At 40.7% G+C, this 25,472-nt stretch overlaps 1 protein-coding gene across 3 annotated transcripts in view; it reads right to left on the minus strand.

Moving 5' to 3' along the window:
- Nucleotides 1–266: 266 nt before the first annotated feature.
- Nucleotides 267–25,472, minus strand: part of il6st (interleukin 6 cytokine family signal transduce) — a 51,829-nt gene continuing 26,623 nt past the window's right edge. For all 3 annotated transcript variants that reach the window (XM_033646311.2, XM_033646310.2, XM_033646313.2), the window contains 8 exons: nt 22,312–22,570; nt 19,651–19,821; nt 17,426–17,527; nt 12,438–12,584; nt 12,165–12,305; nt 8,413–8,509; nt 7,932–8,013; nt 267–2,174 (listed from right to left, as the gene is read on the minus strand). In XM_033646311.2, coding sequence (XP_033502202.1) covers nt 1,560–2,174; nt 7,932–8,013; nt 8,413–8,509; nt 12,165–12,305; nt 12,438–12,584; nt 17,426–17,527; nt 19,651–19,821; nt 22,312–22,570 — 1,614 coding nt within the window. In that variant the 3' untranslated portion in view covers nt 267–1,559. The remainder of the gene's footprint in view (nt 2,175–7,931; nt 8,014–8,412; nt 8,510–12,164; nt 12,306–12,437; nt 12,585–17,425; nt 17,528–19,650; nt 19,822–22,311; nt 22,571–25,472) is intronic.

Genomic DNA, 25,472 nt, shown 5'->3' on the forward strand with positions numbered 1-25,472 from the left:
ACTTCTGGAGCTTAGCTTCATTAACTTATCTGTAATGGCAGAGATAACAAAGGTTGGCAAACGTTATGCTGAATGATTCAGTGTAAATAACGTTACTGTAGCACCAAACTAACGGAGAGACACTCTTGGTAAAGATGGTAAAAAGGCCGTTATCCTTTTCTCATATTCTGAGCCAAAAACCTAAACTTCAGTGGCACTTTAACTTGTTGTCTTTGATGGTGACGGCAACGATATGCGGTTCACAAAAATGGCAGATGACATCAACACACTAGTTAAAACATTTATTTCATATTTTATAATGATCATCACTGACTGCGTTCCAAAACAGAGAAACCTTTAACCTTTGGCAGCAGGTAGTAAAATGCTTGACCTCTTCAGCAGTTCACATTAAAATAGTGCTTTGAAAAAGGTAACAGCACAACATTCAGTCCACAGTGTTTCCTATGTTTCATTAAGCATGACAGTGACTTTACACCTATGAATGTTTTAAACTCAAAAGCTTTGCAGGCGAGCTGATTTCTGCCTTGATTTGTATTTGCTTTAGAAGCTTCTGTCCAGAGTTCTACAGTCCTATAATAATTCAGAGCAGTTTGGCAACACAGTGAGTGATTGATTAAATCCTTTGTCAGGGTGCTTCCAAACTTAAGAGCGACAGACATCAAGCTGATAGGACGCTGGTAGAAAGGGGCATATCAGGTCCCTGTCTTCCTCAGCGTGCACAGGACCACATCTGTTCACAATGATAGCACATTCACTATTTATGTGAGAACACTGTTGTAAGACGGATGGACTAACACTGGGTACTGTAGGAACATTGTAGCCAATCTTAAATTGACTGTTTACCACTGCTGGCTTATCAGGAATCATTTATGCTTCTGTTAATTTAATGAAAATTAAAGACCTTACATCCATAAAAAGAAAAGCAAAATGATGTCATGAGCTACAAACTGTACATTACTCGGATATGTAATAAGATAGCTCTCTTTTTTATATTTTCAGTTAAAGTGATTTTTTATTTACCATGCACTTGCACCATGAACATGTCAGTGTGAACCTCTGTTGCTTGATCACATTCATGTGCAGTGTATATACTTAAACTAAAAACATACTTAACGCACATTCAATGACAGTGCTTAGGTGACTGTAACATCCCTGCAGGAATAAAACTCCTCCACAAGAGGACGATACAGGAAGTCACTGCTCATACAGACAGCTTCATCCACACATCCTCATCCTTCATCACTCTTCAAACTGCTTCATGCTTCAGAACAACTGACATTTTCTGCACATACACGGAGAATGTTTTGGGCATTATTTTACGATAAAGATGTGGCTGTGTAATTTTTCCATGAGAGTGAAAAGCTGGCAAACTACCGCTAGAAGCGCTAATTCAAATTGCACAGTGCTCTCCCAAAGCATCCAGGACTATTTATACTTGGTTAAGTGCAAAAACATACTGATACAGTCCTCTTTGCTTCAAAGACTTGAAATGAACATTTAACATTAATAAAGGCACAGAACCATTCACAGAGATGACACAACTATGTCTGTCTGTGTTCTTACTGTGGCCTGTAGCCACCCAGCTGAGGCATGTAGCTGGAGGCTGATGCTGCTGGCATCCAGTCAGCTGACTGGCCATCTGTAGGTGTCTGCTCTGAGTCCTCTTCCAGGGGACAGAAGTCCAGAGGCTCCAGCTCCTTCTGCTGCTCCATCTCCAGCTGGTTGATGCTGTCTTGGTTCCCTGCAGTGTGTGTGAAGCAGGGCTGTCGGGGTAAACGCTGGGACTGTTTGCTGCCCTCCTGCAGCAACATGTCTGGGTTCTCCTCAGAGTCCAGCAGGGGCTGTGTGGACTCAGATCGTGAAAAAATAGCTTGCTGGGGCTGGCAGCTTGGTGTCTGACCCTTGTAACCACTGGGAGCCACCACCGAGGAGTACTGAACAGTGCTGGCTGTGGTGTCCGCCATGTCGCCCCCTTCGTCGCTGTCGGACACACTCTGGCGTGGTGAGGACATGCAGGAGGAGCCACCGATACCGCTGCTGTGCTCCTCAGACAGATACTTGTCTTTCTTCAGAGGCAGACTGGCCTTGTCCTCCTCAAACACACACTTTCCATCACACACATCCACGTCAAGAACACTGATGCCAGACACACAGTTTTCCTTTGGTGTCTCTGCCTGTAGAAGAGGACAAATTGAAAAGAAAATTCTAATTATAATCAGACTAAAAACAACTGATGGTGTTTTAGCATCAATAGTAGGACTGCAACGATTAGTCGACTAATCGATGACTAATCGACTATTAAAATAATCGGTGACTATTGTAATAGACGACTAATCGGTTTGAGTCATTTTTCATAGAAAAGTACTATGAAAGTACCCCAAAATACTCTTACTGCAGCTTCTTACGTTCAGATATTGGCAGCTTTACACACTCTCCCATGACGGTGAACTAAAACCCTTTGGCGTGAGTACGGAACAAGACATTAGATGACATCATTTTAATCATCTTAATTATTTTATCCTATTTATATCTGTGTGAAGTTTTGTCATAATTAGTTTATGAATTCTTGAGTTATAGCCAAAAACATGTTTTGTGAGGTCACAGTGACCTTGACCTTTGGTCACTAAAATCTATTCAGTTCATTGTTGAGTCCCAGTGGACGTTTGTGCAAAATTTGAAGAAAAAAACAAAACAAATTATAGCTGCTGCGCAGCGATGGGTCAGGTCTGGGCATTTTTAGGCAATTCTGACCAACAAGCAGAAGAATTGGAAGACATTTAGGAATTTAGCAACACAATCTGCCTTTTGCATCAGCTGAGGCTTGAACTCACAACCTCTGAGACTAAGAATCAATTTCTATCTCACTGAACTAATTAGTCAGAGACAATTCATGTATAGCTTCACAAACTGACTAAGCCAGACATGCAGGTTTAGCAGCCGTCCATGCATGGAAAAGCAGATTTCAAAAACAAAAATCTGAAAATACACATATTGCATCTAGACAGCATGGAGATGTTGGTCATTTATTTTAACAATGATTGATTTGCTTCATAAGTGAAAAACTGATGTTTAACTAGTTGAGCTATGTGCAAAGTGAGAAGCCTCAGATGGTTTCACACTGAAGCATTGACACTGGATCTTTGTACAAAGTTTGGTTTATTTTCAAGCATGAGAAGGCAGATTTTCTAGCAGAAAAAAGACCTGAAGATGCTGCACAGTGATGAGTCACGCTCAGGCAATTTTAAGCAATAAGCTGGAGCACAAGAAGATGATTACATTACAATGTGGATTCTGCACCAGTTGAGGCTTGAATCTGCAACCTCTGGAACCTAAGATGGTCATCTACCACTCTGAGCTAATTGGCAAGTAGCAACTCAACAGTGGCTTCACAAATTGAGTAAGCCATTCACTGTTGTGTAGGAAAGCAGCCATCCGTGCATGGAAAGGCAGATTTGAAACCACTGTAAAAAATTCAGTTATAAGGCAAAAATCTGAAAATACACATATTGCATCTAGACAGCATGGAGATGTTGGTAATTTGTATGTAACAATGATTGATTTGCTCCATAAGTGAAAAACTGATGTTTAAAATTGCCATTTTTACATTGACTCCAATTGTTCACATTAGAGCAAAATTCAAAATGCTGTCAAAAATTCAGTTTTTGAGATAAAATTCTGAAATTTGCCACACATCATCTACTATGACTCTAGAATTTTGTCATTTTTTTCATGAACACTGAAGATTTATTTAGCAAGAATTTGCATGTATATGTTTACAGTACCGTTTACAGTCAAACATTTTGATGCACTGTAGGCTCAATTTTTGATAAATCAAAAATCTGAGAAACATAGTTTTTGTAGGACAGTCTGAAGATGCTCTGTAGCAGGTTTGGTGTCAATTGAGCAAAAATTGTGGGAGGAGATAGGTTTAAGATGTTGTACAGTTTTTGAAAAAAAAAAAAAAACAGAGTGATGAACTTCCTAATTTTTAATAGGTTTAAATGCATAAAAGTTTCTTCAGTATTGGGGCTACAGTTTGATGAAAGTAGTGAAGTTGTAACACGTATGGTTGATTTGTTATGAATTTTCAAAGTTTCGAACTTTAGACGCTTGCTGTAGCGCCACCATCAGGACTATTGGCTTGAGTTTACAGCTGAGGATATCTGGCATGAGACTGGACCTTCGTGCAAAGTTTGGTGAGTTTTCACCCATGGGAAGTATGATTTCCTCAGAAGAAGAAGAAGAAGAATAACTAGGATTACAATAGTGTCCTGACAGCTTAGCTGCCCGGACCCTAAAAACCTTCAGGTATTCTTGAAATACCATGCGCACAAGAAAGGGATCGACAGAGTCACAACGACCTTGATGTTTGACCACCAAAAACTAATCACTTTATTATTGAGTCTGCAAAATCTGATTAAATGTCCTCAAGGTATTCTTAATATATTGCGTTCATGACAATAGGACAGATGTACAACCTGCAAACAAAATGCCTTCGGGTATGGCTATTGTCAGTGCAGAGGCATAAAAATATATCCTCTGTGTGCTAAAAGTTTCAACTCTGTCCAGTAGTTGTGAACGAGAAACTGGAACTAAGTGTACAGGGTTATTAAACAAATCCTCTGAAGGTGCCCTGAACACGGAACTGACAGGTAAATTCACAAAGACTGACTGTCTCAGACAGCAAGCCACAGGTCCTAACCCTTCATCCAAACTAAAGAGAAGGAATTTAAATGTGACAGGATTTAATATTCCAGTCTCTCTGTTTTCAAATGCACAACTTCAGACTGTAAAACATGATTGCATGATCACTGGCGAGTCAGTCCTCATAAATGCACTTCAGTTACGAGAAAAAAAAATGCACATGGCTATCAGTGCTGATCTTGGTGAACTGGACCTAGAGGCCAATTTAGTACAAAATGTTTGCATACTACCTCATTTAAATACGTGCAAATAGCACAGGAGCACTGAGCCAAATTAAGTTTGGCAGCACTTTTGGAATGCATGCACGCACCACATGGTAAAGCACCTTTCTAGTCATCCGACCACTCAAAGCTCTTTTTACACACATTCATACACTGGTGGCCGAGGCTACCATACAAGGTGCCACCTGCTACTCAGTTTTTTATAACACTCACACACCGATGGAAGCATCATCGGGAGCATTTTGGGGTTCAGGGTTCAAGGATACTTTGACATGCAGCCTGGAGGAGCCGGGGATCGAACCGCTGATCTTCCTATTGGTGGACGACCCGCTCTACCTCTGAGCCACAGCCGCCCCGTGATATGACAAGGACCACCCACTCACAGCCCGCAGATATCTTTCCCTTCATTTGTAAATATCAGTCTGTGGTAACTATGGAGAAGAATTTGATCATTTTAGTGCAGAGCTACCAGAGCTTTACATCTGTCCCACTGACAGGCCTACACACAAACAGCGCTCGGTTCTGCACTTAGGATTTCCAGTAAATAGGCTATGCTACTGTGCTTGTTATGGTTGCTAAGCAAACTCAGATGCAACTTGCCACCGTTCTCTTGAAAGCTGGTACAGAAAAGCCACAACAGTAGCACCTAGCACCTGACCTCACTTGTTTCAGGCAGTTAAAGACACAGCATGTGTACGGCCCCTTGGGGGTGCATTTCCTCTTTCACATGTGCTTTGACTATTGGTTTCGTTTTGTCTTATTGGTGCAGGTTTTAACTGCTGCAACTGATGTACTGAGTGGTTGAGAGTGACATGGCTATGGTCAGTCCCAGTGTCACTGGGTCAGCTGCAGTAATGAAAAGCAGGCTAGAATTGTAAAACAACATTTAGCTTGAGTAATTTGCTTTGTGCAAGCAAACCTTCTTCCAGATATAGTATGTTGATATTCCATATATGAAATACCAGGGTTTCCCACAAATGTATTTATTTGTGGCACCCTGCCATGATTAAAACATCTGCTGCTGCCACATTATGATGGGTACCAAAACCCGGTATTAAATGAGCCCTGGGGCTAAATGATCAAAGATTGTAGTGTTGATAAGCTTCAACATTATTAGTTCTTTTATCAGTACTTTTTAGCATTTTGGATTAATTCATTATCATCCTACAGCCTCTCACCTGCGCTCTGTGCCGAGGCTGACCTCCTCCACATGCGCACACACAACCACATGCACACACCCATATGACATGGAGTAAAGTCGGTGAACAGAGGAGACATGGCAGTAGAAACGAAGTGAAGATAACACAATAATTACTTGAGTTGACAGCAACTACACTCGTTACACCCTAATTACTCTCTCCTGTCTGAATGCCCACTCCTTGTACAAATGGTGGATGAGACGCTCTCTGCGCTCCAGAGCGCATGGGCGCAGCTTGATAATGACCTTACACCTGCTCTTGACTAGGCGTAAGATTTACGCCCGGTCTTAGTGAGAAGAAGGCTTAAGCCTAGATGGTGCAACTGGCATAACCATTAGGTCGGACTTATAACACCAAGTTACAACCGACTTATCTTAAGACTAGGCGTAAGCCCTGTTGGTGCAACCCGGCCCCTGAACACTGCGCTCTGAGAATGCAGGGTTACTCGTGGTTCCTAAAGTCTCCCAAAGAAGATCAGGAGCCAGAGCCTTCAGCTATCAGGCTCCTCTTCTGTGAAACCATCTTCCTGTTTCGGACCAGGAGGCAGACAGTCTCCACATTTAAGACTAGACTTAAGACTTTCCTTTTTGATAAAGCCTATGGTTAGGGCTGGCTCAGTCTTGTCTTGGACCAGCAAGTCAATGAAGGAAGACAACACACACTCTCAAAAAAGAAGAAAAAAGTTGTTTTTTTTTTCACACACTGAGGAAGACACTTGTCGAAACCGGTCTGTATGTTTGATCGCCTGTACCAGTGAGGTAGTAAAAGTTTGTAACGAAGGACACCGAGTGTTGCTGGCTTTTTCTTGTTTATATTGTCTTGGACCAGCCCCTAGTTAGGCTGACATAGGCTTAGTCTGCTGGGGGACTTCCTATAATACACCGAGCTGCTTCTCTCCTTCTCTCTCTCTCTGCTCAGTTTCTGAAAAGTTGGTTATTCTTCATTTGCTAACATTCCTGTCCTATTACTTCATATCCCTAACCCTTACTACATGTCACTAGCTTCTTCTCCGGAGCCTTTGTGTTCCACTGTCTCACAGGTTACCTTATATCGCAGCTACGCCTGGATCCTGTGTGGTGGTTGTGCTGCTGCCATGGTCCTGCCTGATGCCTCCTGCTGCTGCTGTTATTATTAATCGTACTTCTACAGTTATTATACACATATGATCATTATTGTCACATACATATACTATCATATATTAATATATACTTAGAACAAATGCTACCAAAATTACTGTTGTTATTATTTTATTATTATTACTAAAATTAATATTATTTTAAGCTATTGTCATTACTGCCTGCCCTGCATCTCTCTCTGTCTCTGTCTCTCTCAGTCTGCCTCTGTCTCAATTTCTCTCTCTGTCTGTCTTTATGTCTCATTTTGTCACATGGATTACTGTAAATTTATAATGTTGATCTGTTCTGTACGACATCTATTGCAAATCTGTCCGTTCTGGAAGAGGGATCCCTCCTCAGTTGCTCTTCATGAGGTTCCTACCATTTTTTCCCCCATTAAAGAGTTTTTTTGGGGAGTTTTTCCTTCTCCGCTGTGAGAGTCCAAAGGACAGAGGGATGTCCTCATGAAGAGTTCTTTCTGTGCTGCATGCACAGACCAACAAAAACCTCAGAATTTAGAGAAAGGACACAGACTGATACACAAGGACACACAGGCAACAAAAAATTGGGAAGTTAGCCAACCCCTCACCCCAAAGCCCCGTTCATTAGCTACCGACACACGTAGATTTTAATTCTGTAGGAAACACTGAATACCACATGTTGTCATGTGTCAGTTCAAAAGAAGTGCTCACTTTCAAAGGATAATCAGGAGACCAGTTTCCAATGGTGCTCTCCCCAGGATCTGGAATCCGAGGCCAAAAATTCTCCTTGATCCTGTAAGAGAGGAAACACTGAGGGTTATAGATCAGCTAAGAAACTTTGGATCAAAAAATAATAATACCACTATAATAACCTTTAAAACATTTATTTTCACTGTGGATCTGAGTAATGGGGTTGGCAGTTTTTCCTGGTTTAACTATTTCCTACTTTCTAACATCACACTGTAGATAGTGGTGAGTAGTTAACAACTGTGGACAGTCCTGTGGCTATGTTCTAAATGAACTAGTTAATATGACCATGTTTAGGGGCTCAAGTGTTTACAGCTGTTATGAATGGCCACAGACAAGTGTGTTGAAATGCCTGCCATCACAGAAAGGGACAAGGCGCAGCGAAGTGGACAAATGGGGACCCTGTTATGAGAGCAACATTTTAATGTGTTTCAGTGTAACTTACACATCTTTTTTGTAGACACAGAGCAGCATGGTCATGACAACAATGAACATGAAGCCAAGGCTGACTCCCACCACAATGCTCTCCATCTCTCCTGGCGCTGAGGGAAACACAGAGGACATTTACTCAACAAGACAATTCAACAAGCCAAGCCAGGTACTGAGTGAAAATGCATGTCAGTATACTTCTATCAAAGCAAATCAACTTTTAATAAATTGCCATAATGCATGTAAATACATTGAGACTTATCAACATGTGTAAGGTCACCACCATCATCGTTTTCATTTATCTCCTTGGCTTCTAGAAACACCATGAAACCAGCCACTGACTGAATGTTTTATCAGTGCTTGATTTCATAAAAGGAACAGTAGGCACCTATATACAGTACAGGCCAAAAGTTTGGACACACCTTCTCATTCAATGCGTTTTCTTTATTTTCATGACTATTTACATTGTAGATTCTCACTGAAGGCATCAAAACTATGAATGAATACATGTGGAGTTATGTACTTAACAAAAAAAGGTGAAATAACTGAAAACATGTTTTATATTCTAGTTTCTTCAAAATAGCCACCCTTTGCTCTGATTACTGCTTTGCACACTCTTGGCATTCTCTCCATGAGCTTCAAGGGGTAGTCACCTGAAATGGTTTTCCAACAGTCTTGAAGGAGTTCCCAGAGGTGTTCAGCACTTGTTGGCCCCTTTGCCTTCACTCTGCGGTCCAGCTCACCCCAAACCATCTCGATTGGGTTCAGGTCCGGTGACTGTGGAGGCCAGGTCATCTGCCGCAGCACTCCATCACTCTCCTTCTTGGTCAAATAGCCCTTACACAGCCTGGAGGTGTGTTTGGGGTCATTGTCCTGTTGAAAAATAAATGATGGTCCAACTAAACGCAAACCGGATGGGATGGCATGTCGCTGCAGGATGCTGTGGTAGCCATGCTGGTTCAGTGTGCCTTCAATTTTGAATAAATCCCCAACAGTGTCACCAGCAAAACACCCCCACACCATCACACCTCCTCCTCCATGCTTCACAGTGGGAACCAGGCATGTGGAATCCATCCGTTCACCTTTTCTGCGTCTCACAAAGACACGGCGCTTGGAACCAAAGATCTCAAATTTGGACTCATCAGACCAAAGCACAGATTTCCACTGGTCTAATGTCCATTCCTTGTGTTTCTTGGCCCAAACAAATCTCTTCTGCTTGTTGCCTCTCCTTAGCAGTGGTTTCCTAGCAGCTATTTGACCATGAAGGCCTGATTCGCGCAGTCTCCTCTTAACAGTTGTTCTAGAGATGGGTCTGCTGCTAGAACTCTGTGTGGCATTCATCTGGTCTCTGATCTGAGCTGCTGTTAACTTGCCATTTCTGAGGCTGGTGACTCGGATGAACTTATCCTCAGAAGCAGAGGTGACTCTTGGTCTTCCTTTCCTGGGTCGGTCCTCATGTGTGCCAGTTTCGTTGTAGCGCTTGATGGTTTTTGCGACTCCACTTGGGGACACATTTAAAGTTTTTGCAATTTTGCGGACTGACTGACCTTCATTTCTTAAAGTAATGATGGCCACTCGTTCTTCTTTAGTTAGCTGATTGGTTCTTGCCATAATATGAATTTTAACAGTTGTCCAATAGGGCTGTCGGCTGTGTATTAACCTGACTTCTGCACAACACAACTGATGGTCCCAACCCCATTGATAAAGCAAGAAATTCCACTAATTAACCCTGATAAGGCACACCTGTGAAGTGGAAACCATTTCAGGTGACTACCTCTTGAAGCTCATGGAGAGAATGCCAAGAGTGTGCAAAGCAGTAATCAGAGCAAAGGGTGGCTATTTTGAAGAAACTAGAATATAAAACATGTTTTCAGTTATTTCACCTTTTTTTGTTAAGTACATAACTCCACATGTGTTCATTCATAGTTTTGATGCCTTCAGTGAGAATCTACAATGTAAACAGTCATGAAAATAAAGAAAACGCATTGAATGAGAAGGTGTGTCCAAACTTTTGGCCTGTACTGTATATCAAAGATCAGGTTGTCTGAGAAAAATGTTAAACTTGATCATGTTTTAGAGGTATGGCAAAAATGGTCTTGAATTAGTCATTAAACATACAAGAGGGAAATTTACTGGGCCTGTCATGGATGATCAGGGATGCAATATTGTGTGTCATTGCAACTTTTCACATTAGTGGGTTATTTATAGAAACAGATCGTAAATGAGCCCAGTCATAGTTCATGTGTGGCTAAGGATCTGGTGTCACGTCATGTGCATGTTTGCAAAGGAATAAATCACAAAATGTTAAAGTGTTCTCTGCAACTGAACTAAACATGACAGGCAGTGTAGAGGGAGCATTATTTAAATTTGTGAAAACTACACTATCATTTACACAACAGTTAGCTCCAACCAAGCATTTTGATTAGACAGGATGCATTCCATGAGTGCTGATATACAGTAAAACAGCACTGGGACTTTTAGCTCTGCGTGTATCACTCTGCTTTACAGGTGTTCTGAACCGGTTATTATGTTAATCATTAATTAGCCAACATTAAGGGTCATCATAACAAACTTTTCACTGCAAAGTGAAAATATTACCACAGATAACATTGGAATTACATTAAAGTGGTCAAAAAAGGACAAAGGGACAGATAGAAGCCTGGATACCTAAATGCAAATCTCCAGGTGTGTTCATATGACATCAGAGGATGACGCAACGTACTGATTAAGCTGTTCATCAGCATTACACGTATTCCACCAAAGCGACTATCAACAGACTGATTTCACTGGTCACAAAATAAATGGAAACACACAGATGGCAGCTGCTCTGTGGTAAAGTGTAGACCTAGCTTACGCAAAGTAGCAAGCTAGTGTGCAGGAATGTTTACGCATTGCTTGGCAACAGTAGAGTCCTGGTCCAGTTGCTGAACTATTTGTGTGGGAGCCAAATAAATCATTACATAAGCACACAAATCAGAACCTGTTGCTGCGTTTTACTGTTGATATATGGCACTTGTAGAACTGTTGTGAAAAAGCAATATCACACTCAAGTTCATGGTGTTGGACTGAATATCAGCACCGCTGTGATTTGGTGGCCTAAGATAACACAGTACAGTACTAATATACAGTACAACAGCACTCCCTCTCATGTGATATTGCTTAAATCAGTGATTCCCAACTGGTGGGTCACGGTCCAAAAGTGGGTTGCTGACACATTCTGAATGGACAGCAAGTGACTGGCAAACATACTTTATTTTTAAGTACAGTAAATTTTTGGCATATAGTTTTATTTTAAAGTGCTGTTTCCCCATTTCTGATCAATCGTTAGCACAATTGGCTTGTTCACTATATTGAATGAACTCCGTTCAAACTTAAAAACTTTATGAAAAATAAAAAATAAAAAAAGAACTAAACGTTGAATATTCTTACTGAACAGCCAAAGCTGTGATTCAACTGACATAATTCTGAGTCGGGTACAGCCCTACATCATATTTATGCAAGTGCCAACAATTTCAACCCATCTGCAAACAATTCGTTTTCTTATAGTATTACAAAAGTTTAATAATAATTTTATGATGCTTCTTCTCAAAACATGATTAATTTTGCCAACTAGGTCATGTCGTAGGTATCAATAGGTAGCATCACTTGGCTATGGCTTTGTGTGTGTTTGTTTCTCAATCTAATATCTCTATTGAAAAACAGAAATTGACGTTGGGACATTTTTGAAACAGATGGAACAGTTCACCATGCAGAAAAGGTTCTACTCACCATATTTTAGAGTGGTGAATGAGTGATTAATGCCGATGGCTGAGCCTTGGATGGTTGAAGCTCTGAGCCAAGTGTCATACTTTGTGTTGCCTGACAGTGACCTCACAGTGTATGAGGTGGTGTTAGCTGGCACTGTTATCTCTGCAAATGAGCAAAACAGAAATCAGATGCTGAAGAATACTGTCAGGAAAACCATTAACCATCAAAATTAAACAGAGAACTGTAAATGTGAAAACCCCAACTTATTCAGGATACTGTGAGAGAGGTACATACCGTGTATTTCACTTCCACTTGTAAAGAATATGGTGTAGTTTGTGATGAAGCCTTGTTGTTCACGTCGGGGAATGTGCTTCCATACCAGCTCTGCCTCGTTCCGTCCTGGTTTACCGTTCACTTGAATAGCCGGGGCTTTCAGCGGAGCTGCAACCACAACAGTAACATCATGTCTGTAGGTTATCTGAATTCAAATGTCGACTGGCTTTCTACAAATTATTGGTGGTAACATCTCTTTAGGAACTGAGTGTAATTAACAACTTGAAAATTTTAAGTACTTTGTCAAATAATGATTGTCAATGAAAACTCAATCTCCCATCCAATCAGCTGTTGGCCTGAAGACAATATTGGCAACAGCCAATATTTTGGGGGTTCTGGTATGGTCAGTGGATATCCGGGTAACGAATAACAGGTACAAGGACCAAGAGTTCCTCTTCCTAGCACTGACCATTGTTAACAGTCTGATTAGCAAGATCAGACGCCTGAATGGAGTTGGAGGTGAGAGCTGTCTCATCTCATCTCTGCATATGAATGCTAATCATCATCAGTTGATGGCCAATGAGTTCTGAGATTGCATTATGGTTAATGTGTTCTGCCTCTTTTGCTCTAAACACAGAATGCTTATCTGTCTGACCAATGCGGATGACAAATTTAAATAGCTGAAGCAAAAATGTTGTTGCACAGACTATAAAATGAATCTTGGTTTTGTTGACCTTGCTGATGTTTGTACGTTTCTGCTCAATCAGTGTATAGAGTAAAATCACCCCTCACCAGTCTGTTAGCAACTACAATGCCTATAAGAAGTATTCACCCCCCTTGGAAGTTTCACCCTTTTGTTGCTTTTATACATGAAATCACGGTCAGTAGAACTTGGCTTTTTAAGCAAGAATTTGCAAAAAACAAACAAACAAACAAACAAAAAAAAAAAAAACCTCTTTAATATCAAAGTGAAAACAGATTTTTACAAAATAATGTCAATGTCTTGCTGGAAAATGAACAAAAATATAAACGCAACACTTTTGTTTTTGCTCCCATCCCCAGAGCATGATGCTGCCACCAACATGCTTCATGGTGGAGATGGTGTGTTTGTGGTGTTGTGCAGTGTTTGGTGTTCACCAAACAAAGCGTCTAGTCTGATGGCCAAAAAGCTCAAATTTTGTCTCATCAGCCCAAATAATCTTCTTCCAACTGACCTTAGAGTCTCCCACATGCCTTTGGGCGAATTCCAGGCGAGATTTCATGTGAGCTTTTTTCAACAGTGGCTTTCTCTTTGCCACTCTCCCATACAGCTTCAACTGGTGAAGAGCCCGGGCAACAGTTGTTGTATGTACAGTCTCTCCCATCTGAGCCAGTGAAGCTGCTTCAGAGTAGTCGTGGGTGTCTTGGTGGCCTCCCTCATCAGTCTTCTTCTTGCCCGGTCACTCAGTTTGTAAGGACGGCCAGCTCTAGGCAGATTTAAACAAGTGCCATACTCCTTCCATTTCTTAATGATGGATTTAACTGAACTCTGTGGGATGTCGAGTGAGTTGGAAATCTTTTTGTAGTCATCTCCTGACTTTTCAATGATCTTTTCTCTGAGTTGCTTGGAGTGTTCTTTTGTCTTCATGTTGCAATTGTAGCAGGAATACTGATGAACCAGAGACTGGACCTCCCAGACACAGGTGTTTTATAATACAATCACTTGACACACATTAACTGCACTCAGGCGATCTCCATTTCACTAATTGTGACACTGCTGGCATCAACTAGCTGGACCTCTGTTGAATTAGGTCAGTCACTTTAAAGGGGGTGAATATTTATGCAAACACGTATTTTACAGTATATATTTTTAATCAATTGACATTAATTTAAGAAAATCTGTTTTCACATGACATGACGGAAGCTTATTTTGCCAATTCTTGTTAAAAAAGCCAGATTATATTGACCATGATTCATGTGTAAAAGCAACAAAAGGAGAAAACATCCAAGGGGGTGAATACTTTTTATAGGCATTGTAGGTAGCCCTGCTTTGGATCCATCCATCAACTAAAAATACTTAACATCTGTTGCCACCTGTAGAGTCAGCAATGTGCCACTTTTTCAGTAGTGTATCATAATATATAATACATGTAATTAATTAATGCATTTAAAAACAGAGTAATTAATTATATATGCAACTAAATCTTGCTATTGCAGTTTTGCAATTACAATAATAACCATTAAATAAGGGTGAAAAGGCAGGGTAGTCCCATCATCCCTTAATGGCTGCTAGGTGTTAAGGGTAGTCTTTCAAGTAGAGCACTGTCAGAGGATGAGCTGGGAATGTGTAGAAAATGAGAAACTTAAATGGAGACAAGTGTGGGGCATTAAAGCAGGGAGATTAGATTCATGCTAGGAGCAACTTCTGATGTGCTTCCATCTCGCCCAAATGGTAGTAAATAGGCAAGGAGCCACCAAGGTCTTGGTCTTCAGCTATAGCTTCATGTCGCCACATTCTGTCCAAGTGCAGCAGCCACTGAGAGTGAGCACTGAGAAGCAAACAAACTGGAGGCAAAAAGCAAACAAGATGGGATTTTGTTTGTATGTGAGGATGAACAGGCCAGAAAGCGAGCAATTTTGAACAGGTATCACGTAGGGCAGCTAAAGGCAGGGAGAGGGCCTGAAAAATGAGAAAACAGTTTATAGTCCCTCAGGAGATAGTGTTGTGGTCAGAACACAGCTCGCTGTGCATTTTGTGGAGCCGAACATGCCATGGACGTTTGCAGTAGAAATGGCCTCTGAGTGTAAAAAGCTTAGAAATAGAGTTTGCAGCAGAGGAAGAGGCGTGTGGTTCTGCCCAGATCCACTCAGTGCAGGTCAGCTGTAAGGGTATGTTGGCAAGGCAGTTTTGTCCCTGCTGACTGAGCTGGGTATAAGAGGGCTGAGCTAAAGGCAGGCTGTGAAAAACACAATTAAAATTTAACCAACAAGAAAGGCTCTTCGTCACAAAACCGAATATCATGGTTGGCCAACAGAGTCCATATGACTGCTCACTGTGGCACACTGGCAAAATGTTTTTAACTCGGAAAAGTATAAATATTAGCCAGGACAACAAAGAAACATCTAACAACAATGATTAGTATTTAATTGATTACAATTAATTGTTAAAAAAAGAAAAATAAATATTCAGGCAGCTCCACTCTTTTATGGCTCTTTATGTATGCATTTACTGCATTATAATTAAATGAAAAACATGCTCAATTACGATTATTTAGATTTTTTTTCTTTAATAACTGAATGAATGGTTTTTCCTTATTACACAACGCAAAGAGCAAGGTGAAGAGTTGTATTGCATCGAAAACACAGCTTCATGTGAAAAAAGAAAAAGCTCCCCTGCATCTCCTCATATAAACTACAGACAGTGCTTTACATTCATTAATATTAGCAGGTCTATGCTGCTTTCTGCTGGACCAGACGGAAATGCACTCCACCTCTTCATTTTGTCTTCAATGTTGTGCTTTGCATGGAAAGTTCATGTCACAATAAAAAACAATTTATTCAGTCATAACAGACAAAAGAAAAAAAAATATTGTCATTAATGTGTGTTTTTCATTAAAATATGACAAAGTGGATGCAAACATAAGAGGAAAAAAAACACAACATGTATTGTATTTCAATTTATTACTTTCGTTGATTTCTTTTTATTTAGGAATTTTAAATCTTCCAGACTCCAGTTACCAAATTCAAAAACTGAAAATGTGCTGCTTTTTTGACTTATACTTGTAAATGAAATATCTTTCAGTTTGTGATGTTTTGAGAGGAACTGATCAGTTTTTACTGAAACATTATGTTTCTATGCATCAGAAACATATTGAGTTTGCTGCAGCCAGAGGATGCTGTTGCACAGTTTATAGTGCAGTGTCCCCTGTTGGCAAGAACAGTTTCAACAGACTTAGTAATAGAAGGTGAAGACAAAAATGGGGAAGACAGAGCTGCTGATTATGCTGCAGAGTCTCTCAGATACCAATGCCCGAACCCATTGGACATGGGGCAGCTGTGGCTCAGGAGATATAGAGCGACATGTCCACTAATAGGAAGAATAGCATTTCGATCCCCGGCTCTTCCAACTGCATGTCGAACTGAACCCCAAATTGCTCCCTATGCCTATGCCATCAGTGTGTAAGTGTCTTTTTTTTTGGTGAAATATTGTGACAAAAACTAAAAAAAAAATAATTAAAAAAAAGTGGCACACGAACATAGAAGGCAAATGGGACAGACACACATAAAGCTGTTATGATGATGGATGTGGTGATATGATAAGAGTCCAGAACTAGAGATCAGATTGTTTCAGGTTGGGTATATGTGGGTAGGTGTGGGTGAATGTCTAAAAAAACCTTGCACTGTAGCCTTGACCACCAGTGTCTGAATGGGTGAATGTGACTCTGTAGTGTAAAAGTATTTTGAATTGAGTTTTACAAGTGCAAGTCCATTTATCCAACGGCCAATATTCTGGGGGTTCTGGTGTAGTAAGCAGATATCCAGGCCAAGACTTCCTCTTAAATGTGCGGCTCATTGTTACAGTCCGATTAGCAACATTTCAGTAAATCTCTATAAGCGGATATCTGCATATTATGCATTCTAAATTAGAAAATAAGATAAATTGTTGTCAGACTGTAGCCGATGGGTTCCAAGATGCATTTTGACCAATGCGTTCCACCTCTTTTGCTCTCCACACACACTGATTACCCGCATGCAACCATAGCCTGCTCTTAAGTGACTGATTAATACTACTCGGACTACAAATGGAAACCAGAACGCTTCCAATCCCAAAAAAATCTCTACAGATTTTGCAAACATATGCAGATATCTATTTGTAGAGACTACTCAGATACTATCAAAGAACAAATGTTTATGTCTGCAAATAGAATTTGTATAACCCAGTTCTGACCTGCTTTTAGGTTTTCACAACACTTTAAAAAATACAATGATTTACTACTCACAATAAGTCACTGATAAGAGTGTTATCTTACCTCCTTGCTCCAAAAAGGTTTCTAGGCTTGCTGGCTTCCCAGTCCATCCAGAGTATATTGGATACACAGACACATTGTAGCAAACAAACTTCTCCAGGTTGCCTAGATTTGACATTGAGATCAAGAGTTAAATTAAATGCTTATTTAGAGTAAAGCCTGTAGACTTAAAAAACGTGTATTCAGAGAATCAGAATCAGTTTATCAGTAAAGTAAAAGAAATCTAGCCTTTGAGTATGACATACCCTGCAGGCCTGAAAGGTGGCTGTTGGAAGTTTGTAATATGTTTGTAATACATTTTATGGAGAACAACTGCTGTTTTCATGGTGGACAAAAAGAAGAGGTAATGCAGTGCAGACTTTTCTCATCAAATTGCTTTGAATGCAGACTTAAGGATCACACGGCAGTGTTCCCCCCCCCCGCGCAAACTGATCAGCCATGATCCATTACCTGGGAAGCAGTCCAGGTAGGCTGAATTTTCATTGATCTAGGAACAGCACAGGTGATATTACTGACAGTTCAGGGTTTCCGCTACATGTAATTGATCATGGCACGCTGCCATGGCAAAATAAAAGCTGCCACGCCTTCAGAATGCTGATTTTTTTTTTTTTGAAAAACGAACACTGGAGTCATCACCTGCCTGTCTGGCTGTACTGCAGTGCGCTCAAGAGTGGAGGGGAGGCAAAGAGACAACAGTCCGAAGTAGAGGGAGGGAAAGGGTGAGAGAAAGGTAGCCTACCTAAGCAAGGTTAAGTTTGATGCATTTTTTGTTCAAGTCTGTGAAAACGACCCTAATGTTAATGTTAACATTCCCGCTGTTTCTTCCTCTCACTTTCATCACGCTGTCATCATCTGAGCAAACGGCATTGAACTTTTCCGTGGTCTCATAGCTCCTTAGCTTTGTTTTAAATTCGGTGAAACTTAACTTCTCATCACTTTGTGTAATATGGATGGAAAATGGCTTAAATGAGTCTGGCAGGCCCTTCAGGATCATTGCAGTTAACAAGCCATCACTTAAAGTTTCTCCTGCATTCCTCAGTGCTGTGTAGAGCTTAGATTGGGCCCAAAAAATCCAGCCCAACCCCACCCAAGCCCGTGCATATTCTGTCCGAGCCCAGTCCGTCCCTTTAACTGTAATTACGAGCCCGAGCCCGGTTTAAACCCGACATTTTTTTAAGGATACGAACGTGGACATTGAAGGCTGACTCTCGTCTTTCTTTCCATGGCAAGCCTTCCTCATGTGCCTGCACTTGGTACACTAGACGAAGCCGACACACACGTTGTCGCTGTCAACAACTCACATGTGCGCGCCAGTGGCGCCATCAAGGGGGGGGGAAGCCATTTATTAATTTGGGACACCTGCTACCCGTTTACCACACCCCCCCTCCAGACAACCTGGTTAGTGTAAGAGCACATTCAGGATCAACATATTCAACATACTTTTAATTGTTTCTATGTTTAGGTGAAGACAGACCTGAGGAACAGGCAGCATCTGCTCTCAGCCTTGCTGCAAACTGTGCCATTAGATTAGGCTACAGTTGTGCTACAGTTGTGTAGTGAATAAATAGGGTATTTATAAAAACAGTTTCAAAAAATCCTGGGGGAAACCCTGCAGTTAATATATTTAGCAGGTCAGTGAATATGCCTCCCACCCCATTATGATTCATAACTGATTCAAACCTCAAAAACTGTCGTTTAATAGGCCTACACACAAACAGTGCCTGGAAGAAGATCAGCTCTGCACTCAGGATTTCAGGTTAACAGGCTATGATACTGTGCTTATTAAGGTTGCTTAGCACAAGTTTATATAGCTACTGTACCAGTCCTACTGACTGTGTAGTTACATGTGGATTCACCTGGCATCTGGCAGGGAGTAACATTTGAACACTGTCATTTTTTGTGGCAGGCTTGTTCAGATTTTATTATCTCTGCTATTACTTACTTACTCATTTCTTTGCTTTTTATTTTGATTAGTTATATTCATTTTAATTTGAATTTTATTAGAATACAGTAATGCACTTGTTGCCGTGGTACAACAGCTCATTATCAGCGTGTTGCAATTAAATAAAATTGTCCGCTTTCACAGAAAATTCAAGTTCCCACCTCAAACTAGTTGAGTGGGTCATTCTCAATAGGGACATAATTTGGTTGAAATATCCCTTTAATGGAACTGCATGTTGAACTCATATCACAAACTCCACTTTGATACTTAAGAGGAAAGAGATTACCTTTAATGGCGGTGTGTCTGGTGTTTCTGTGTTCCCTCTGCCAGTCTCTCCCGTCATCACTGACCCACTCCACCACATACTCTGACAGACGGATATTGTTAGGGGGTTTCCATTCCAGCCATAGCTGGCCCCCGCTGGGCCACACCTTCAGCTCTTCAACTGGGGCGAGCTCTTTAACACACATACACACAAACACACTTGGTATCACATTATTGATGGAATGCTGCTCAAAGTCTTCTTAGTGTTTTTTACTTTTTCTTCAGCAAGTTATTTCTGATAGCCTGCCATAACCAAATTAAATCACGAATGTGAATTAGTCTGGATTTTCAATTCCCAAAGGGCATTAACAACAGCTGTAAATCAAAATGCGCCTGGATGTAACCAGATAGATCTTCAACCAATCACAACAATGAAAAATGAGTCTGCAGGTATTTCTAATGATTTGTAAAAGCAGTATAGCACTAAGCCTACAACTGGCAGTCAATCCATGATAGGTTAGTCTGAAAGTGTATAAGGGCAGGTGCATTTAAATGCCCCGCTCCTCCCCCTGCCCATGTGACAAATGCTATTGCATACTAGCAAGGACTAAGGGGAAGTGAATGAGGGGAAGTGGAACAACTAATGAAATCCAGTGCTACTAAAAAATGAGCTTGCAGATTCATCTAGTTTCCAGGCTACATTTCTGACCTATTAAAGCTGATTTAGACTTGAGTTGATTTACAGAGAATTTGTATCTCCCATTTGGAGGAAACACATATGTCACACATAATATAATTTTGATTAAAAAAAACCTTGCTAATACACAGGCTACTGGCTGCCAAACATTCACCACCAGTGGTTATGTAAGGTGTGTGTAATTTGCAGTACATAGGCCATGATATGAACTAGGGATGCAAGTGATAAGTTGTCTAAATGTTAAACATCCACCCCCTCGCTAGTCGGCACCAGAAATATTAGTTGGTTAAACCAATTAGTGTTTTATCAGGGATGCAAACAGGTGTATGGTCAAAAAAGAGAGAGCTTGTCGAAGTGAAATTCTGAATATTAGAATACACAAACACTAATTTGGAAGAATATTGTGTATTCCAAAACAAAACAAATCCATTGAGCCATCATGACCATCTTGCTAGAGGTCCAAATCTTTATACATTTTCTTCATGCTCTTTACATTGAACAAAGCGTAGATTGGCCTACTACAAATAACATGTCAGTTTCAAACTAAGAGCCATCTGAATATCCTGGGGCAAGTGCCTTCAAGTGTTGGATAATAGTTTTTACATCTGGAATGTATGATTAAAAAAAAAGAAATTCTGAATATTAAAATACACTAACAATCAATTTCACTCATTCTGCAAATGAACAAATTTGAATGTTTCAGCAAAACTACAAAAACAGAGTGCGGTTTAACCTACCTCTCTCCACAATTTCTTTTTTTTTATACCAGCTACAAGGTACTTGCTCACTCGAGTCTGGAATTGATATAAAATGCGGAATGTTTATGGAGCTGTGGAAACATCCTGCAGTCCGACATACATAATGCGTTGAAATAGACGGATATATATAAAGTAAGGCATTTAGAGAGCAAGGCCAAATAAGCAACTCCACTTTAGAAACAAGCCCAAAAAACGTAACACGCAACTACCAATATTTGTAAGCGACTTTACAAAAAAACATGCCCAAAGTTGTGGCTAATAAGCGTACCTGACAACCCTGTCCTACATGTAGCGCTCTATGATCTTTGATCCAGCAGCACATCATCCAAATGAAAACAAGTGGTTCGCGCTTGCACGCTCACTACACAGTTGTTTTGCACGCAGCATTGTCATCTGCTCATTTTGTTTGTATTAGTGGAATTATTAACCAGACTCTTCCAAGTCCGCGCCAATCTACAGGATCTACATGATTCCCCGCATTTGGATGTTAACCTGCACGGAATGATGGCTCTAGTGAGTTTTTGTCAGATAATGTGCAGTGTTTACATTCATACTGCACTGCGCAAAATTGCTCTCAATTCAGCTGAAATTTAATTATAAATTAGATGTTGCTTTATTAACTTTAAGGTGAACTGCCATCATGTTTGTTGGATAATCTGCAAGGTTCAATGTGCCCCACATTTCAGGGGCATTATATCTATTCTAGATGTTATTTTAGTGGTTAACTTTTGACTGAGTTGCCGCCATGTTCACATTCATACCACACGGCACAAAGTGCTGTACATCAGCGGCATTTAGAATCCGACATGGTTGTGGAAGAGGCTTCAAAAGGCTCTTAATGCACATTATATTTTTGGGACAATGTTTAAAATACTTAACAATAAATTGTGTTAAATTTTAAATGTTTTCTGAGTGTTTTACTTTTTTTAGACTAGTCGACTAGTCTTAATGAAAATTTACGTTTAGTCGACAGGGAAATTAGTCGCCAGGAACATACCTAATATGAACACCAGTATGATCCTTGAACAGATCTTTCTCACAGCAGATATTTAGACCTTTCTTGGTGCAAAGCACACTGAGTTCCAGCTTGTGTCCTTAGGGTTTCAAACTTGGGAAGCTGAACTTGGGAGTCCAAAGTAGCCACAACAACAGCATGTTGCAGCAGTTTATACTGAAAATAAGCAGTTGTTACTTTAGAGTGTAGCTCATAGTCATTGCGGACACCTACCTTGTGCTTTTTCTGAGATGGCCAACGATGCCTCTGGAGATTTTCCCATAGAATTGACAGCCATGACGGACACTTTAACAGATTTCTTGTCAGCCAGTTCAATCTGTTTCAGGAAAGTGATCTCCCGCTGGTTGGGGCTGCTGTCTGACCTGTTGACTGTGATGCTCTCCCACTCTGAACTTCCATTCTTGACTTTAGCTGGTTGGTCTTGAATCTGTATGTCAAATCTTCTTATCCTCCCATTGGCAGACACAGGATCCTAGCAGGACAAAGTCCCATACTGTATGTTAGCTTTTAGCATCAACTAAGAGGAGAAACTGACTGGACTGCAAAACAGTGCTTCCTAAGGCAATTTGGGTGCAATTATCTCAAAGAAACCATTTGTTTGTTCATTTAGGTGATGGTGTTTGGTCCAAATAACTCTTGTGATACCCCCCCTGTTGATTTGGGCCCCTTGGCACTATATGTGAAGCCAACAGTTTCTAACTTGGGTTTTAAGATGGACAGTGGTTTTAAATTGGAGTGTCAAATTGGTGCAGTGGTTAAGTCCAGCTTCTTTCACCTTAGGCAGCTGGCAAAGGTTAAACCTTTTCTTGCACAACAGCACTTTGAAATAGTAATCCATGCCTTCATCACATCCCGGCTGGATTACTGTAACGCACTTTATTTTGGAGTCAGCCAGTCTTCCCTCGCACGTAAGAGGGAACACATTACGCCCATTCTGGCCTCCCTCCACTGGCTGCCCGTGCACTTTGAATTCATTTTAAGATTCTTTTATTTGTTTTTAAATCTTTAAATGGTCTTGCCCCGCCTTACCTCTCTGAGCCGCTTCATTCCTACGCTCCTGCTCGGTGCCTCAGGTCAGCTGATCAGCTGCTCCTGGATGTACCGAGGTCTAAGCGGAAGCTCAAAGGGGATAGAGCCTTTTCTGTGGCGGCTCCCAAATTGTGGAATGATTTACCTGTCCACATTAGACTGGCCCCCTCACTGTCCGTTTTTAAAACCAGTCTTAAAACCCATTTTTACTCCTTGGCTTTTAACCGAGCATGAGACTCTGCTCTTGTTTTACTGTTTTATTGTTTTTATTGTTTGTCTTTTGTTTTTATTGTTGTACAGCACTTTGTTTCAGCTGTGGTTGTTTTTAAAGTGCTCTATAAATAAAGTTGAGTTGAGTTGAGTTGAGAATTTATACATCAATCTATCCTGTTGCTAAACCAAAATAAGTGTGCTGCTAATTAAGATCTGAATCTGAGGATATTATGTGATGTGTTCCATGGTCATGACTGTTTGGTGTGTTTTCATGAGTATTAGTGATGCACGCCTTAAGACATCTAAACGATTAAACATCCGCCCCCTCGCTAGTCTGCACCAGAAATATTAGTCGGTTAAACATATTAGCATATTATTCATGTACAAGGCCGTTAAACTGTCATGCAGCTGTCAGACAGCAGTCCCCCTGCCCGCGGTAATGCTCGAGTAGACCGGAGATTCAAAACAGCACAGTGGGAAATTGTAGAGATGTCAACCCCACAAAACCAGCACAGTTTGGCAGTACTCTGATCTAGAGAATGAAAACAAATTAGCATGTAGGCTGTGTCAGAAAAAAATGGCATATAATCACTCAACTAGAGCAATACACAACCACATTCAACTCAAGCATTTGGTTGTTAACCTGCACGGAACAACGGCTTAAGTGAGTTTTTGTCAGATAATGTGCAGTGTTTACATTCATACTGCACGGCGCAAAATGGCTCTCATTTCAGCTGAAAGTTAATTATAATGCCTAATGACTATATGCTGTTTGTGTAATTGTATGTCTAGTTTGTGTGTGAACTTCTTGAGCGGAGATGTCTGAGGATGTATAATGAATTTCGGGGTAGGCTGACAATAAAGTGTATTGTGTCGTATTTGGGCACATTTTAGCATTGGTTAGGTTACTATTATTTTTCATAAAATCATTTTCAGTGTAGACTGACAATAAAGTTCAATTCAATCAATCGATCAATTTTGTTTATAATGCCCAATATCACAAATCACAATTTGCCTCAGAGGGCCTCTGTCCTTTGGACCCTCACAGCGGATAAGGAAAAACTCCCCCAAAAACCCTTTAACGGAGGAAAAAAATGGTTGAAACCTCAGGAAGAGCAACTGAGGAGGGATCTCTCTTCCAGGATGGACAGACGTGCAATAGATGTCGTACAGAACAGATCAACATAATAAATTTACAGTATTCCATGTGACAAAATGAGAAATAATTGTTGTAGCTGTATCAACATATTGTAGTATCTAGTTGTATTGCATCTGATCTATCGTATTATATCGTATTTAAGCACCTCTTCACATTGATTAGGTTACTATTATTTTTTCATGAAATGAATTTCAGTGTAGACCGACATTAAAGTTGTACTGTATCTAGGGCTGGGTCAAAATAATCGATTCATCCTATTCAAATCAATCTTAACTGGAATGACCATATATCGATTCATAAAATCAGAGATCGATCTTTTGATATACGCTTTGTCCCTGTTAATCTCGCCAGTAGTAAGTGGCTAATGCTAGTGCTAAGTTATGAATTACCGTAATACTGAGAAGCTCCGACGTTACTCTTTCGTCTGTAACAGTTAGTTTACTTTTTTACATGTGGTGTAATTTATTATCATGCTGCAGCATCTCCTCCTGCTGTCTGTGCATCCTGGCTGCGCCGCCATTTTTACACACACACACACACACACACACACACACACACACACACACACACACACACACAGAGACACACACAAACACTGAGTAAAGATGCCACGGTGGAGACAGTGAAGTGAAGATAACTTGAGCTGACAGCTACGCCTGTTACTGTGAGTGCAATAAAACCTCCTCGAGGAAAAAGCCAATACTTTGTCAATACAGTTGCTTAACAACATGTAAACATGTAGAAAAGAGATATTTCAATCTACTCTGTCCGCAGTCTCTCAACCAGCGCCTCTGAAGGTGTGTTCACACCGGACCTGTTTTTTTTTTTCCGCAGTCGCTCAGTTTGCCCCTTTGATATCACTTCATCGCTCAATTGCAATCGCTCGTCAATGTGGCAGAAACCAACAGACTCGCTTTTTTGCTTTGATGACGTCATTGAAGCGATCAGGCAATTTCAGGGAGGGGAGGGGGGG

This window comes from Epinephelus lanceolatus, chromosome 19, assembly GCF_041903045.1.
Source record: "Epinephelus lanceolatus isolate andai-2023 chromosome 19, ASM4190304v1, whole genome shotgun sequence".
Taxonomy (NCBI): Eukaryota; Metazoa; Chordata; class Actinopteri; order Perciformes; family Serranidae; genus Epinephelus; species Epinephelus lanceolatus.